Source organism: Physeter macrocephalus, chromosome 20 (assembly GCF_002837175.3).
Source record: "Physeter macrocephalus isolate SW-GA chromosome 20, ASM283717v5, whole genome shotgun sequence".
In the NCBI taxonomy this organism is placed as follows: Eukaryota; Metazoa; Chordata; class Mammalia; order Artiodactyla; family Physeteridae; genus Physeter; species Physeter macrocephalus.
This window is the reverse complement of record NC_041233.1, coordinates 37,522,918-37,540,925: the sequence shown is the minus strand read 5'-3', so window position 1 is coordinate 37,540,925 and position 18,008 is coordinate 37,522,918. Positions and strand designations below refer to the sequence as shown.

General features: G+C 47.6%; 1 protein-coding gene across 1 annotated transcript in view; it reads left to right on the top strand.

Moving 5' to 3' along the window:
* Positions 1-10,265: 10,265 nt before the first annotated feature.
* The window catches only part of DRGX (dorsal root ganglia homeobox), a 33,348-nt gene continuing 25,605 nt past the window's right edge, over positions 10,266-18,008 (top strand). The window contains exons 1-3 of the mRNA XM_007130487.1: positions 10,266-10,299; positions 14,944-15,041; positions 15,911-16,012. Coding sequence (XP_007130549.1) covers positions 10,266-10,299; positions 14,944-15,041; positions 15,911-16,012 — 234 coding nt within the window. The remainder of the gene's footprint in view (positions 10,300-14,943; positions 15,042-15,910; positions 16,013-18,008) is intronic.

The following is an 18,008-nucleotide window of genomic DNA, read 5'->3' as shown; positions in this document are numbered from 1 at the left end:
GAACATTTAATGACATAGAAAGACGTTCACAATATATTGTTGAGTAAGAAACTACAAAACCAGGTAGTGTTATGATCCCACTTTTTTTCTTTAAAAAGTATGCATAAAATAAATTCATGTAAAATATCTGTAAGCTCTATAATGAAATGTTAATAATGGTTCTCTTAGGTTGTGAGATTGTGGATGTTTTTAATTTCATTGCTCTATGTGCTTTTTAGAAATATCTTAACATTTAATTCATTGATTGATTTATTTTTCCTTTAGACAACTTTTTCTGAGGAGCAGAAAAAAGGAACGTCAGCCATAAACCTACCACTTAAAAAAAATCTATCCAGGGTTTGTAAGTTCAGATGCCTTCAGATGTCAGATAGAAATCATCATTGTGTGAAGTGCCCAGTGTTACAGAGGGGCAGGATATGGACCTTGATCAGTTGTGTTCCATACAATCGTTTTCACATTTTAAAGAAAATAAAACAAAGCCAATATCAATTCGGAATGAACAAAAAAATTTTCACCGCAATAGCCAGGTGGCCACCCCTTCAGCAAGTAAAAAATGAGGGTCTCCTCTTCCCCCATTCTTCACTCGTACCTCCCCGCATCCAAACACTATTTCTTGGTTAAAAGGGTGAAGGTGGTGAGAGGTCAGAGCCCACACAGACACTCTTGGGAGAGTTACAGCCGAGAGGGAAGGAGATAGGCATCCCTTGGATAGGACAGAATTTAGCATAGGGAGAGGGACAGAGAGAGAGAGAGAGAGAGAGAATGCAAAAGTGGAAGGGCTATTACCCATTCCCCACCCTCACCCCTCTTTAGTTTTATGAAAGGGAGCTCACGCAGGCTAACCTCCACCACCACATCTACAGAGCCTTTTACCATTTCATAAAGTACTTCTTCTGAGATGGGAATCATTTCTCTGTTGCAGATGGGGAAGATGATGTTCAAAAAGCTAAGAGGACCCAGGAGCTAGAAAGAAGCACCAGGGATTTCGGACATGAAACACCATGTGCATTCTATACTGCAGGCTGTGGAGTGGGCAGAGAGTAGGCTCTAGAATGGTTTGTGAGTAGAATCAGGCAAAACAGCCCAGGAGAGTGCTTTCATCCTGTAAGACTGGACGGAGTGTCTGATTTGCTTGTGACCATGTTGGAGGTGACTGCTTGTAACTGTTCGAAGGCCCTCAGCAACATTTAGTAAGAGATAGAGGAGAGAGGAGATGGTCGATTGGTCCTTGATTCCTGTACTTATTTTTGTCCTGACTTGTCCCAGGGAGCATCAAAGGACACGGCCCAGCACTTGAAGGGAGAGGCGTTGATTGCCAAATGCTCTGTTCATGTCTGTGTCCTCTTGGACTTGAGCCCCTAGATCTCGTTTTATTCTTATGCATTCTTTCTTGCATGTCTATTAGGTGCCAGACATTGGGCTAAGGGCTTAAGAATATGATGAACCCACTCTGACCTGTTCTCTAACTTCGTGGCATTTAGTCTACTTGGGGAGATAATGTTAGTAAAAAAAAAAAAAATCACACAAATAAACGATACTAAAAGGTTTAAGCACAGTGAAAGAAAAGACATCTCTTTTCTCTTGCCCACAGCGTAAGGCTGGAACAAACATAGTTCTCTGTGAGCATCTGTTGGAGGAGTGAGAGGGGAAGGAGAAGAGGAATGTTGTAGCTACAGGATGGCATCAGGGAAGCTCTGCTGGGGCCCTCCACCTCCCCGGCAAAGCTGAGGCCTCATCCATCCCTGCTTCAGCTGCCCTCCTGCAGCAGCTGGGTTCAGTCTCTCTGGCTGGGATTCTGGGCCACACGGCTGCGGGACTGGGGGGCAGGCTTGGGCAACAGGGGTCCTCTCCAAGGGTACAGCCTGTCCCTGGAGCCTGGGCTTTAGCAAGCTCTGCTATAATGGTTATGAGAGGCTTTCCGGACACACCTACCTTTTCTATCCCTGGATCTTGTGTATAAGTGCATCCCCTGAATGCACCTGGCACGAAACTGGTACTCCACAGCTATATGGGGAATGAATGAAGAAGCGGATGGATAGACAGGTACATGGAGGATGCCCCCAGTTGTATCAGTAGTCAAGCTGAGCCTTGCCCATCACCAGGCTGGCCTGGGGGGCACTGTGGGCTGATTGGTGACTGGACTGAGGTGGGAATTGCCTGCACCAGCCTTGCTCAGACACCAGTCAATGTCATTCAATAAACATTTATGTTGGGATTGAAATGTGCTCTGAGTCTGCCATTGAGTGAGGCTGAGGCCAGCAGCAGGGAAGGGAGGCAATAGGACGGTACCCTTGGAGTGTGCTGAGAATTTCTGCTGTATATACACATGGTCTCTCCATGCTGGGCAAGGCCATGGTGAACTGAGTCACAAAGGGAGAACCAGACAACATGAGCAGAGCTGCGGACTGGGTGTGGGGCTGGGGGCAGCATCCTGGAGAAGGAGGGGAGGGTGTAACCATGGACAGGAGTTGGCTGATCAGAGGGAGCAGGGGGTTCCTAAAAATCCAGGTTGGCAAGGGTGTCATAGAGAAGTCACAGTTATAAAGTGCCTACTCTGTGTATGTGTGTGAGCGTGTGTGTGTGTGTGTGAGAGAGAGGGAGAGAGGGAAGGAGAGAGAGAGAGAGAATAAGGTACTGATGTTCAGATGTACTGATGGCTGGCCAGATACCGAAAGGCAGGCATTGTCAATCCTGTTTTGCAGACAAGGAAAGGGGGGTTTAAGAAGCCAAAGTTAACCCCAAGTCTGCTTGATTGCAAACCTACCCCCCTCCCACCATAAATGTTTACAGAATGCAAGTCTATTAAAAATTAGAAGGCTTTCATTGTGCTTACTAATATTCATGTTGTAAACCTATTTCATTTCTTTAATAGTCATTTCAATTAAATTCTGCACATTTATTAAATATTTAGCATGGGCAAACGACTGTGTATTTTGTTTCAGGAGAAACACATCTCATTAAAGAGGGCACAGCCAAGAGCTCTGGGCTTGGGGCTGGGGGATGGGTTCCAGTCCTGCTTCCGTTGATAACCAGTTCCTCCAGTTGCCATCTCCCCACTCGTCCTCTTAACATTCTGCACCTCTGTTATTTTATTCTTACGGACAACTGTTTTCCACCAAAGAGCTGACCTTGAAAGTTATTTGTCCTAAAGGTTTACTGGTGAGATAATTTAGATTTGGAGACAGATCTTTCTTCTATGTTTGGCTGGATCCTATTTGAGATTTCCTTGGATTGACTTCGTTTTCTTATCAGCAACTTATTATGACGTCTTTAATAATAGCCGGCTGGAATTAACAATTAAATGGTCCTAAAATGATTTGCTCCAAGTCAGTGACTCCAGTAAATCCTGCAGAGTAGTCCTGGATGTTGGGATCTTAGAAGCTGAATCCTGCAGGTGCACCTGTAGGATATATCCCAGACTGTGGTCCAGCTCCCTGAGATTTTTCACTGTAGCTGAAACTGGGAAGCAGGAGGCTGAAGGCTGTTGTTGAGCCTTGTCAAGACTCTTGGATTCTGGTGTGATGGCCTGAACACTGGGGGCCAAGGGGAGACTGGGTCCGTGGGCTCCAGGGAGAGAGGCCGCTTCTCCATTTGAAGCTGCATTAGGTTGCAGAGGTATGGGAGCCCCTCCTTCAGCTGGGGGTGAGATGTATTCTGAGAGCTGCCCTTCCAAAAAGCTCTCTAGGGCAGAGGAGGGAAGACCCAGTGAATCCAGTGCCTTTCGGTGTGGTACCAGATGGTGTCATCTTCCCTTCTCCCTGCTACCCCATCTCATTTCCTAGCCAGAATCTCTAGTGGCTGGCTCCTGAGGCCAAGAAATCAGTTCTGTATCTCCTGTGCCTAGCACAGAGGGGGTGCTAGATAAGTGTTTATAGAAGTGGACTGAACTAGACTCTGAAACTCCAGGGGCTGTGGACTTAGTCTCCCTCAATACACCCCTTTCCCATCCTAACATTTGATAAGAAGGCATTATCAGTTGGGAAATTATGCTAGACTCACACAGAATTTATGTCAGGGGTAGGAAAGTCAGATGTTTGCAGGAACCAAGTATGTCACACAGATGTGAGAGGTGACCTGGAGGAAAGCAGTGCAGAATAGTGGGGCCTGTGGCTAAGTAGAGTTGACATGCCCAGTCTAAAGGCACTCAATTTGAATTTCTAAAAAACTTCTGTTGGCCAAGTAAAATACCTCTGATACAGCTTAAAGGCCCTTGGTTTAGGTTTTCTAGTCAAATAGTTGTGTGCTGTGTAAAACTCAACAAACCAAGCAATGAAGCACGGAGGGAAAAATGTAAGGAAATAAGCATGGCAGACTGGCAGACGAGTAGGAGGAAGAGCCACAGAAGAGCTCTCCCCATGGTGGTACTGCTTTGGCCCAAGGTGGGCTCATCTTGGAGACAGCCAGAGAGGCAGATGCCATCTAGTAAGTACCCAAAGCAGCTCAGGGTAGCATCTCTCCAGGAATGCGGCCCCCTAGTGGGCCAAAATAGTGACAAGATAATAACAATAATGGTAGTAGAACAGTTGTAGCTAATGAGTTGTTGTTACGTGCTGGGCATTGTTTTCAGTTCCCCACCCCTTAATTAAAAGAAAATAGACTATTATTTTTCAGAGAAGTTTTTGATGCAGTCTCCGCATTACCAACAACCCCCATCAGATGTTACAGTCAATGAATCTACATTGACACATCATAATCAGCCAGAGCCCAGAGTCTACATTAGGGTTCATCCTTGGTGTTGTACCATTTATGGGTTTTAACAAAAGTATAATGACATGTATCCACCACTGTAACATACAGAATATTTTCTCTGCCCTAAACCCTCTAGCACTGCTTTTAATCTGCCCACCAGCAGCACTTGATGTAAGCATTTTTATCCCCCCTTCACAGAGAAAGTCATGGGGGTCCTGAAGGAGTACGTGACCTGCTCAAGCTCACCTTTCTCATGAGGGCTGGAGCCTGCTTGAGTGAAGGCCAGTATGTACAGACTCTTCAGGAAGCGGGCCTGCCTCAGGTGTAATGCTCTCTTACCTCGTGAGGATTAGGCAGACTGGAGCCAGCTGTGAGATTCCCTGTGAGCCGCATGAGAATACACTTTGACCTGTGGCCACTGCAGGTGAGATTATTAGAAGTTGGCTTGTATTTAAGTAGCTGCTATTACTTTTACATGACAGTAAAACTAATGAATGATAGGAAATTTCCAAGATAAAATGCATATTTATCCCTTGCTATATATATATATATATTTTTTTTTTCTTCTGTTCATAGTGCCCTGTTCATCTGGAATTTCAATTAGCTGCTTTTTTTCCCTCACATATTCCATTGTGTTTAGCAATTGCAAACTTTCTTGGCAATTTCCAAAACTACAAAATGACAATAGATTTGCAGACAAATAGAGGATGTGTGGGGTCCATACTGAACATGCATATGCTGCACCTTCTGTCTTGGGAGAGCTGTGTGGCCACTGAGTATTACACCAGAGAGGCTCTAAGAAATTTAATAACGAAACAATATTACAAAACACCCAGACACTTTAAAAACACATAATTAGGAATTCAGTGTGTTTTTTTTCTCCCTGAAAATGGAAGTATTTTATCTGCTTTAGCCCACTGTTATGGTTTTAAACCGTGTTTACTAAAACTGTTTCTGCTAAAGAAAGCTTTAAAAGGGAGGTTGGAAAAATCTCTTCCGAGCACAGTTGAGATGTCAAATCCAACATATGTTCATGCATTCAGGCTCAGAAGATGTTGACAGTGGTGTTTCCAAATGTTTCTCCATTTTCCTAAAACAGAGCAAATGGTAAGAAATAAATACCACGTGTGGTGTTTGAGACACTGACCTGGAGCCTCAGCTCCCTACGTTTTCTAAGGATTTGGGATTCTTTTCAGGAATCAATTAAAAATAACTCATAATTCAACTGAAAGGCAATTTAGGGCTTCCAGGTATAGATGCTCCAATTTCCAGCATTTTATTGTTGCTCTCAGTGTTTTTGAGGTGACAGTTCTCCCTTCATAGAACAAGCTTAAAATTAGGAAAATCAAACACCCATTAGAGAAAGCAGATTTCCTCTCATTAATTGATACAGAGATGGAAAGCTACCATCACCCAGATGGGAGCCCAGTGCATCCCCTGCAGACATTCTCAGGGGCCAGAGCCTGGGCCAGCAGCAGCCCACTTGGCCCAAGCCGGAGCTGTCTGTCTAAGAGCGGAGGCTTGGGTTTTCAGGGGTAGGGATGCGCTGCACGGGGGAGCCTCTCTGCAACATCCGCACACAAATCTTAGGGTGTGTGTTCCTCTCTTCCCACTTGGTTTTATTATTTTTGTAAAGTGAACAACCTTGAAAGTTGAACTCCCCACTTTGTTCCGGCTCCTCTCTGCTCTGCTGGACAGGAGGTAACGTAGCATGCCTGTTTAGTAACCAGAAAGTGATTGTTAGAGGGAATGGAGACTGTGGCTGCTGTGCAATAAATACGGAGAGAAGGAGCCTTTGAGGACCAACGACAGAATTGTCTCCTTCCAGAGGCTGGAAGCAACCCAGGTCGGGGTAGGGAGGGCAGCGGTGTGAGAATCTGTTGAAATATGACCCGTGGTTTTAACTTTAAATAAGCATTTCCGTCCTAATAGAAGCCCCCTCTAATGTCTCCGGCAGCTTTGATTTTGGAACACGTCACATTCCTCATTAAAGCAATCACTGTTAAAACATAAAGCAACACAGGATTTATTTCTTCATTAAACTGATGATCCGTATATGAAGCCAATTAACATTATGAGTCTGGTGAACATCAAGTGTAAAGAGGTTAGAGAAAATTAAAAGCAGTCACCTTGGTCTTTAGATAAAGAAAGTACACTTTTAGGTTGTAAATTATCAGAGTGTCCAAGCAGGACAGATCGGTGAGTTTGGTTAATTGGAAAATACATTTTACTGCACAAGAATTAAGGAAAAACAACCTTTTCGTTGCCAACGCTCTTTTTTATAGGGGAGGGAGATGGTAGTGAATACGTACATGTTAGTCGCCTCTCTCCGGCCCCGAGTGTCAGAGACAATCCGAGGAAAAAAAAGGGGCCCGCGTTGTCATCAAAGTTTGCTGTAGCCTTTCCTCTCTGCGATTGCTTGGTTGGTTGTTTATTCACTGTTTTGCCAACAGGAACGAGCCCGGCCTCGCTGCTGGGGGAGAGGAACTTCAGGGGAGACGAGGCCGAGGGTCCCGCTGGCTCTGAGCCCCGAGCCAGGTGGGTGTTTTGCGGGAGCCTGGCTAAGTGTCCCATCAGGGAGACAACCAGGCTAGCGTCGGGGACGCTGGGAAAGCCGGGACCAGGCGGCGACCGGCCGCGGGAAGCTTCCCGGCCGTAGCCGCGGGGCAGGAGCGGGGCGTGGGTCTGCGGAGCCGAGAGTTTGGTCCCTGCTGCGAGCGCTGAGCGCGCGTCCCAAGTAACTTTCTCAGGTTTGGACCAGGAGAGGATTGGGATCGGGCCCCCAGCACCCAGAATCCGGCGGGGCGCGTCCGGCCGCGGCGCAGCGCAGGGCCACAGAGCGGCCCTTGTGACTGGTCCCTTCCCTCTGCAGTCCAGGAGGAACAGGTGCCGCTGTCCAGGGTCCTGACTGACCGGGAGGCTCTGGGAGCGCGCTGCCCGCCGACCCAGAACAAGCCTGTCCAGCCCCCGGGACATCTCCGGGCCTTGCCAAGAAACTGCTTCGGCAGATGTCAGGGATGGGGAGCTGAAACTGGGGTTTGGACCTCATTGGTTTCTGGGGTCAACGCGGCGCTGGGCGCCTGGTGCCTTGAGCTCCCGTACAGATACTCAGGTGCTCCTTGGAGCATCTTGGCAGGGCCCGCCCGGATGTCTTCCTCACCCCGCTTCACAGGCACTAGACTCCGGAGCGCGCGGGGCTCTTGCAGGAGGGGGCATGCCGCCTAGGGCAGGTGGGAGTTTGAGGGGGCTTTTGGCAAACCCAAGCGCGCAAGGGGAGACTCGGGCTCTTGAAAAGAGATCCAGAGAGCAAGGGTGCTCTGAGGGAGACAGGGAGAGAGAGCGCGCCGAGCTTCCTGGCCTGGGTTGAAATAGGGTCGGTTCTCAGGGCTCCATCCCTTTCTGGATGAAGTGGAAATGGCCCGCCGGCCCTGCCTGTTACCGCGCCCGCCGCCCAGACCCGCATGCGTGCTCCCCGCCGGCGGGTCACCTGGACTCGCGGAGTCGGTGGCCCTGGCGGAGCTGGCGCAGCGGGCTCTATCCGCTCTGAACCCAGCCGGCGTTTCCAGCGGTTTCTTCCGCGTGACTGGGTCGACTTTCCGCGCCTGGCGGGCTGAGCCCAGGAGGGGCCGCTGAAGTGCACCGGCCCCGACTTGCCTCTGCAGGAGCCGTGCTGCATCTTCCTTCTGGCGGTTTTCGGAGGGGCGCCCACGGGCCGGTCAGGGGCCCAGTGATCTGCCCTCCAGCTCCATGCGCCTCGCTCGGGGCGGGTGTCCAGGTGTGGCCCCGCCAGGCCTTTTGTTTCCAACTCACTGTATCTTTAAGATCAAGGCTGGATCCCGGGCGGTGCAGGGACCCGACCCACCGCCTCTCCAGGGCTCCTGAACGCAGCATTAGAATGTTTATAAAATATTCAATTTATACAGTCTGTCCAAGAAGCCATCGTCCCAAAATAAAATCAGCGTCTAGACGGAACACAGACACCAGAACTTATCAACAGTTGTCTGACTTGCATCTTCTGATGCATCTTGAGTGGGTCATAATACCAACTTTATTTTCAGTGGTGCATAAATTAATTACACGCATTTAATAACCAAAATATCATTATATTCCCCCTTTAATATCATAAAGGCTTTCCGCCAGGGAAGCACTTAATAGTGCAGGGGGCCGTAACGGGCTATTATCCTGGTGTAATGCTATTACAGAACCAATTATGTGCCATTAGACTTGCTTTTTTTGCAGTTTATGTGATTTGATCCAATCCCGCGCCCCTGACTTGAAAATTTCAGCCCGGTACTTTAGAGTTTAATTTTCACCCAGGCAGAGGGAAGGGCGGTCTCTCTCCGCTGAGCTTCTGCCTCGGATGCATTTTAAAAGTAATTGCGAAGGGTCCCACCGCATATCATTTGCATGGAGAAGCGAACATAAATTCTGGGACCCCTTGCTGAGAACAAAATCAAACTTTCCTTTTGTATGGTCTCTTGGAAAGGGAAGCCGTGTGCAAAGAGTCCCCCCAAAACCCATCCGGTGGAGACAATTAGCAGCGCTTTGTCAGTTTGCAGCCGAGGAGTCACCAGGCCTGACAAGGGGAGCTTAAAACCAAGCTCTCCCTGAGAAAGAAGGTTTGAGTCAGAGGGAACTTGGGGTGGGGGTGGGTTGGAGTGTCCAGAAAGTAATGCTTTTTGGCGGATGGTGGTAGTGGTGATTGTTTCAACCTTCTTTTAAAAGAAAAGAGGAAAAACATTCCTGATGTTTGCTGAGAAATGACGGATTTTTTTTTTTTTTTTTTTTTTACACCACGTGGGCCATTTGTAAGGCCCAGTAGACCTATCCAAGTTACTCGCTGTAGACAGCGCTGGAAATAATCAGATTAAGGCCAATTACGCGTGAGATTATAAAGGCGAGTGCTGAGCGGCGGCGCGCGCTGTAGACAGATAGCAAGACATCTGGCCACTTCCCGAGTCACTTTTCTGGTCCTGCGGGCGCCAGCCGCGCGGAGCCCCGCCCGTATCCAGTCGAGCCGGGCGAGCGGACAAGAGGCGGTCACGCTCCGGCCTTTCTCGCCCGCCGCCCGCCGAGGTACGCGCGGCTCCAGACCCACGCACCGAGCCCTGCGCTCCTGGCCTTGGGGCTCGGCCGCCTTCCTGGCGGGAGCTGCCTTTTGCGCAGATGGCCTGGCGCGCTCGCCGGACTCGGCTGCGTTGGCCTGAGCGCAGGGATTGTGGCGGGGACCCCTGAGAGCCGGGAACCAGACTGCGTGGGCTTGGTGTTGGGGCCGAGGTGAGGGGGACGTCTGTCCGGGTGGTGGACCCGAACGGAAGGGCTGTCCCACGGGGTCTCCGGCTTGCGACGGCGCTGCCACCTCCCCTCCAGTCCCCAGAGTGGGCTGAAGGCGTTGGGAGGGGGTTTTCCATGAAAGGAGCGCCCGGGGCGCTCCAGGGCCGGGCGGGGGCGAAGGCAGAGGGAGACTGAGGCTCTGTCGCTGTTTGCTTTGCAGCCAGGCCAGATCTACGCGTGCCTTGTCGGTCCCGCAGTCACCCTCCCGAGTCCTGGCCGTCAGGTCGATCCGGCCGTCGGCGATGTTTTATTTCCACTGTCCACCACAGCTAGAGGGTGAGTAAGCGCCGAGCCAGGAGCTGCTCCAAAAGGCCGGCGCCGGCCAGAAAGGGCCATAGCAGCAGCTGGGGCTGGTTGGTGGTTGGGTTCCTGCTCAGCGAGGGGCGCAGCCGCCGGAGGTGGGTAGAGTCGCCCTTGGCCCTCTCCCCACAACCGGCCCCAGCCTTCCACCCCGTCGCCACCTGTCTCCTACCTCCCCCCGCCCCCCGACCGGGCCTGGGCGCGTTGGCCCCCGGGCTATGAGCGCTGCCAGGACCGGTGGATCCTCCCAGCACAGATGCTGGTGTCACGCCTCTAATCCGGGCTCCCCTGCCTAGGGGGCCGCATCAATCTTTCACGGTGTTTTGCAAACATCCCGATAAGCAGAGGTGGACTAGGACCAGGACCATGCGGAGGTGACCCGCATGGTCCTGGGCGGACGTGAGCAGGAACCCCCGCTGCCAGGCTGCTCTCACTCCCTGCCCAAGGCCATCTTGCTCGGCCAGGCCAATGTGGCCCTCAGGAGCAGGGTGGCCCTGCTCACCACTGCCAGAAGTGCCCTGGCATGGCTGCTCCTCTGTGACTCTGGGTTTCTGACCTCAAATGCTAACCACTTCCCACTCCCAGGGCCAGCCCATGACCAGGGTTTGGGTCTTTGAGGGTCTCCAGTTCTTAGAAGAAATTTCGCTTCAGGATCCTTGGTATGGTCTCTGCGCTGGGTTGTTAGGCGGGGGTAGGTTGGTGAGAAGGAAATAGCTTGGATTTCTGGTCTTCGGGGCTCCCCAGGTGTGGGCCCTCCACACAAGAAGGGGATTTCTATGTATCAGGCAAATGCAAAGCCACACACTCTGGCCCTTTAACAGCGCTTTCCTCAGACCAGTAGCCTCAGCCATGGGCTACTAGGACTTATGTAACTGGGAGCGGTACCAGGACTTGGCTTTGGCAACCTACTCCTTTGGGGGGTGTGGGCAGTGAGTGAATTTTGGAAGGGAAGAAATCGAGAAAGGCACGGGGCAGGGCAAAAAGTGGTGAGACACTGGGGGGACCTGAAACATCAGAGCATGCTCCTTCACCTAGCCCTGGTTACCTCGAGCAGTAGCTGGCCTCAGCTGGCCAGTGTACACAGGGATTTCAGAAAGTTTGTTTTGTTTTTCCCATGAAAGCTTTTAAGACTTCAGTAGGATTTTCTAAAGGAGGCTAATGAGCACGAGGGTTCAAGCCCTGCCAGCCCGATCAGCATTCCTAAGAAGGGAAGGCCAGACACTTGGCTGCATTTCACCTCCTTTTGCTTCCAATGACCCATGCGATGGGCTTTATAGAGGTCTGAGAGGTTCATCCCCTGACACCTAGGACTGCAGGGAGATCCTCTGCTTGTGCAGTGGACACACATTTTCTGCATCTCTGAACCTCAGGTTTGGACTGATTGACACTCGGCAGCCCACCCTTGCAGTTAAAGTGGGAAGGTTGAGGTTTGGGCATTTAGCAGATGGTGGGCTGCCTGGGTGACTGAAGGCGAAAGCCCTGTCTGCAGGGTGCGTTGCAGAAGTCACCTGGGGAGAGCCCTGGCCAGCCTGTCATGGCCCCAGCACACTGAGCTGCTTGCTGCCCTCAGCTCAGCTTAGCTCACCTTTCCTTCCCACACCTGGGGCACATCCCACCTCAACGCTTATTCTGATTGCTGTGACCAGAAGAAAAGGAGATGGGTCTTTAAGAACTTTTTTTTCCCCCTGCAGATGTGTTTCAAAGGCAGTTTTACAGAAACGGGTGTTTTATTTTAGTTTAGTATTGCTGGGGGTGAGGTGACCTGCTGCCGACGGAAAGGCTGAGGACAGACCCTTGGAATCTGACTTCTCATTATTGCCTATCAGCTTTTTAACTGTAATTTTTTTATTAATCTAGAGAGGCATATAGGAGAAAGCAAAGCATGGCTCATAATCTCACTTCTCAGATAATTTTGCTGATATTATATTAAAAAGTATTACATCTACCTGCTTAGGAAATTCAAATAGAACAGAAATACACTGAAAAGTGAAATCCTCCTTCTCCACCTCTTTTTCTAAAGATACTCCCTATTGTTGGTTTCTTGTGATTCCTTCAAGAAAAACATGCTATCACCTGCGTTTACCCTCATTTATGTATTTTTCCTTTATATGTTATGCCTTATTTGTGCTGAGATCATACTGCCACATCATTCAGGACTTTCCTTTTTTCACTTCATAATACAGATTTTGGCGATTTTTCCATGTCAATGTATGCAGATCTACTGGCTTCTTTTATTACTTTTTAAATCAATTTATTTACTTATTTGTTTTTATTTTTGGCTGTGTTGGGTCTTTGTTGCTGCGTGCGTGCTTTCTAGTGTTGCGGCGAGCGGGGGAGGCTCTTCGTTGTGATGCGCGGGCTTCTCCTTGTGGTGGCTTCTCTGGTTGCGGAGCCTGGTGCACGGACTCAGTAGTTGTGACACGTGGGCTTAGTTGCTCCATGGCATGTGGGATCTTCCCGGGCCAGGGATCGAACCCGTGTCCCCTGCACTGGCAGGCAGATTCTTGACCGCTGCGCCACCAGGGAAGCCTGACTGGCTTCTTTTAAATAGCCATGTAGTATTCCATTAAATATTGTTCAGAAAGTGCCTACGATTGTGCACTTTGGTTGTTTCCATTTTTTTTTTTCCTTTACCATGTTACCAGGAACAATATTCTCGCTCCATTTTGGCACACTTTTAAAGTATATTCATAGACTACATACCTGTATGTGCGCTGAAAAATTTTTTTTTAAACATCTTTGTTGGAGTATAACTGTTTTACAATGGTGTGTTAGTTTCTGCTTTACAACAAAGTGAATCAGTTATACATATACACATGTTCCCATATCTCTTCCCTCTTGCGTCTCCCTCCCTCTCACCCTCCCTATTGCACTTAAAATTTTTGATGGATATTGTCAAATTATCCTCTAATAAGGCTGCACAAATTCATGCTCCTACAAATGGTGAATAGTGTGTGCAATTCATTATGCTTTTAACTGTACTGGGTATAATTGTGCAGCTTATTCTTTTGGCAAAATGTTTTGTTTAATTATTGCAAGGTTTAACATTTTCGTAACATTATCAACCATTCTATTTATTTTTAAGTAAGAAGCCTGTTCTCATAATTTCCTCTTTTCTATTAGGTTGTCAATCGTTGTTCTTATTAATTTGATGAACTGTCAGCTTTTTTTAGGATCCAGTTTGACATGCAGTGTTTCACTTAAAGATATTATATGTACACTTTGTGAAACAATTTGGGACCAGCAGGTAGAAATTTGTGAGGCTGATTGTGATTTGAGAGCCTCAGAGATTGCATTTCATCCTCACCAGTCAAGTGCTTTGTTTTAAAAGGAAACTGTTTGGTTTCCCACAAAATAATGGAAATAAGACCGCTTTGAGGCTGTCCCTTTGAAGTTCCCAATGAGCTGGAGAGAAATATTTGTAACTAGGATTTTGAGGAAGAAAGCAATTTGGATGGGATGGTGGAGGGAGAAGTCTTCACCAGAGAGTGGAGGTCTTGTGACAAAGGCTGTGCACTGGGGAGTAGAATAATAAGTAGGAGGGACTCCCTTTAGTAGATAGAATTTTAAAAAGCCGAAGGACCTTGCTTCTTTGGGACTGAGGTCCTTCGGAGGGATGATGCCTGGGCAGTGTCTCTTGCCAGCTCCTAATGGCGAACATGCAATGATCCTGAGACAAGAGCCCATGGCAGGTACAGCGTTCACTGGCTAATGGGAACTCGCTCATTTGTTTTCCTAAGAAGCCAAGTAAATGGTGGACTGTCAAGTAAAAGGTGCACATTTGGAAAATGATCTGAATGCACATTTGGGGCCAAACTCTGTTGTGGCTTAATTTGAGCTTTGGAGGCTGGCAGGGAGACTGTGGAAAGGATGCCTTTCTTTTCACAGAAGTGGGAGTAGTGGGTCTTTTATGAGCCTGGCCAGAGGCTCCTGTTTAAGTCTGCTTGGAATTCAGGACAGTCGCTCTTGGTGCAGATTTCTTGTTAATTGACGTCTATATAACAGATCCACTAGAGTGCTGATGAGGTGTGACCAACAGTATTAATATTCATTTATAAACTTCTTACCTCCTCATGTCCTGAAGTTCTAGGAGAAAAGTGCTGGGAAAAGCTCTTGGTGATTTCTTTCCTCCCCTGTCCCCAGCCTTTAATTCTTATTGTTGTAAAAACAAGGGAAAGTAAAATAACAAATGAGCAAAAGGGAAACGTAGAGGCTTTTATTAAAGGATCAGAGTTAGAAGGGATGAGCTGAAGGCACATTGGACAGAGGTGCAGGCAGCTGGGAGCCAGAGGGCCGATGAAGGCTCCATCTCAAGTTAGTGACCCTTCCTGGCTCAGAGTCTAGAATTTCACAAGTGGACTTGGCTGTCTAGGGGAGTAAGCTCTCCACTCACCCTATGAAATAGGCATAGTTAGGCCTAAAGTCAGAGGTTACTGGGAGAGAGAAAGCATGAGAGAGTGAAAAAGAGGGAGCCTTAATAACAGGAGCAGAGAAAGATGCTTTAGGACAGACAGGGCTCCGTCTGGGTGGGATGGGTCACTGAGTGAGTGTGCATGGCAGGGGCTCAGTGTGAAGACCGGGGGGCCCTGTGCTCAGGCTGATCCAGTTTGCTCCCTGCAGGCACTGCGCCCTTTGGCAACCACTCTACAGGAGATTTCGATGATGGGTTTCTGAGGAGAAAACAGCGCCGGAACCGGACCACGTTCACTCTTCAGCAGGTAATGATGTTCCCCTTCTGAGAGCCATCTACTTCCTTCCTCCAAAATAATCAGAGTTTGAGCAGCTCTTCTTTGTCTTTTAAAATAAAGCCAACTGATCATGTTTACTGGATCTTTCTGTCTTCTTGAACAATTTATGTGTCAAGGAATCTGTCTGGGGAGAGGGCAGAGGACGGTGACGTTATGATCCCGGATAGCCAGTGAAGAGGCAATGATGACGGCATCCTTTTGTCTCAAGTTGATAGTTTGGGGGACATTTCCACATCAGCAATACAGCAACATCATTTCAACTTCAAAATAACCTTCTGAGGAAGGCAGTTCAGGTGTTCTCATCCCCAGTAGATAAATGAGAAAACCGGGTCCCAAGAAGTTGACTGATTTGTAGAAGGTATTGTAGTCCATAAGTGGAAGGGCTACAGCCGGAACCTTGATATTGTGTTTCCAGAGCTGGGGCTCCTTCCCTTAGATCCGTTTGTCTCCCAGAGCACACTGGAGCAGAAACCCTAGGCGGTTTCTGTGGGACTGACCCAGTGAGGGCTTCTGCAAGTTGATTCTGTTCTTCCAAGCTCTATAATGAAAGCTGCGTGGGTTGCACTTTAAATGTAAATGCATTCAGATGTTTGTGCCTCTCTTATTTCTACCTCTTGGGGTAGCACTGATGTTGTTAGTAAGTCTTAGCTCCCAAGTCTTCCGCGGTTGAAATTTTAATTCTGTGGGATCTTTTCAAAGAGCATTTTTCTCCCTCTTCTTCCCCTACTTGATCTGTGAAACTACTTCCTCACCACACATAGCAAATTTGAAATATGCATCTGCTTCCTCTCACCTAGCCACATCCTCTCACCAGTAAATATTTTTTTTCCTTTTACCAGCTGGAAGCTCTGGAAGCAGTTTTTGCCCAAACACACTACCCTGATGTCTTCACCAGAGAAGAGCTAGCCATGAAAATCAACCTCACAGAAGCCAGAGTGCAGGTAAACCTTCTTTTTAATTATTTAACTCTCTAATATTAAAACTGGCAAACTTTTTTTTTTTTTGACATCATGACTGCAGAGTGCACATTTGGCCAAAGAAAGCAAATGAAGACTATCTGTCATTTTCATGATGCACTTTAATAACATCAACATAATGTGGAATATTAGATTAGGTTGATTAATCGGTCATTCATAATTAACTAGTGATAATGTTCTACACTAATTTGTCCGCGTCTCTAAGGTACTAAATTACATCAATGCACATCCATTTCCTTGCTTTGGAAAAAAAAAAAAAAAAAAAACAGAGCTGAGATGCTATTCTCAAAGCAACTCTGACCGCTCTGGGGTAAGGCCGGTCAATTGCAGAGAACTGTGTTTTCATATGGGAACAGAGTAGGATCTGCTTTCCAGAAATTGCATCATGTCCAACTTTTCCCCAGCACACGGACTCTTTCAGTGAAGTGGTCCGAAGAACATGGGCAATTTAAAAATCTTTAAACGGCAGCAGCAAAAGGGCTGCCACAGAGCCGAGCATGGCCCGTGGTGACTGTCTCTAAGCAGGATTTCTTTTTAGAAGCTACATGGTGATTACGTTTAAGTGCACAAACCCGTCGAGCCCAGCAGATGTGCCCGAACGCAGGAGGAACAGATTCGCAGCAGCGCCTCTCCGGGCGAGCTATTCTTTGAGCACAATTATATATTCATTTTATTTATGGGGTTTCCTCCATGCTGTTTCTGTTCTTTTTTATGTAGGGGCTTGGGGTTAAGACTATGCAAAGATCTAATTGTAGGAAATATAATAGTTTGCTTTCGGTTCCCCTGGGTCATGTTAGTATCTCTTAAAAGCCTATGGCTGAAGAGAGATAATGGAATTCTGAACAGTAAATTGGGGGTTGTAAACAAATTATTTCCCCTATAATCAGATTATGTGATCCTGATTATTAAATCTGAACATGAATCATTGGTCATATGCGGGCAAATTAAACTGATTATTATTTGGAAATGAAAATCTCCTTTGGCCAGGATGCCGTTTATCCTTTCTTTTTTTAATGCCAGCTTGCCAATAGCTGCCTAAAGACTGAACTGCAAATTGAGATAAATGGCACAATTATTGAGCATTCAGAAGTGGAAGATCATAACTTCTCCCTGAAAGGTGCAAGGGTGAGATAGGGGTGGCGACAATTAAAGCTGGGAATTGTTGTCGGGCTATTGTTGGCTATTATGCAAACAGACAATGGCTGTGAAGCATTTGTTTAGTGAGACTCCATGTGGGGACACGGCTTTGGTGGCGGGAAGGGAGATGTGTTTACATTTATACCCCTTGCTCATTCAAATATGATTAATGTTCTATAAAGCAGGGTCTTAATCGAAGCTGATGTTGTCAAACAATAACTAAATAGGGAAATAAACGACTCCATCATGCTCTTTCCTCAGAAGCAGGCGAACTGTCAGTGCAAAGTCATTAAAATATGATAATGAAAAATAGCTCAATTAAATGTTGTTATAGCTGTGACCTTCATTCAATTAAGACGCCAGAAAGTGTCTGCATTTTGCTTTGCATTTAACTGCCCTAAATTTAGAATATAGATAAAATCATTATTCAGTGGTTGCTGATATGTGCAATTAAAAACCAACTAGATTAAAACGAAAGAAAGAAACCCAGTTAAAGGAGAATGAAAATTCGGAGGTGGGGTGATCCTGGAGACCGAGGTTCTCTCCTGGGCCAGTCTGCTGACAGGCAAGGAGGAAGAGGATGCCCAGGGGAATAGGAGGGAGGTCTAGACAAGCCCTTTATTTTTTTATTTAACATCTTTATTGGAGTATAATTGCTTTACAATGGTGTGTTAGTTTCAGCTTTACAACAAAGTGAATCAGTTATACATATACATATGTTCCCATATCTCTTCCCTCTTGCTTCTCCCTCCCTCCCACCCTCCCCATCCCACCCTTTAGGTGGTCACAAACCACCTAGCTGATCTCCCTGTGCCATGCGGCT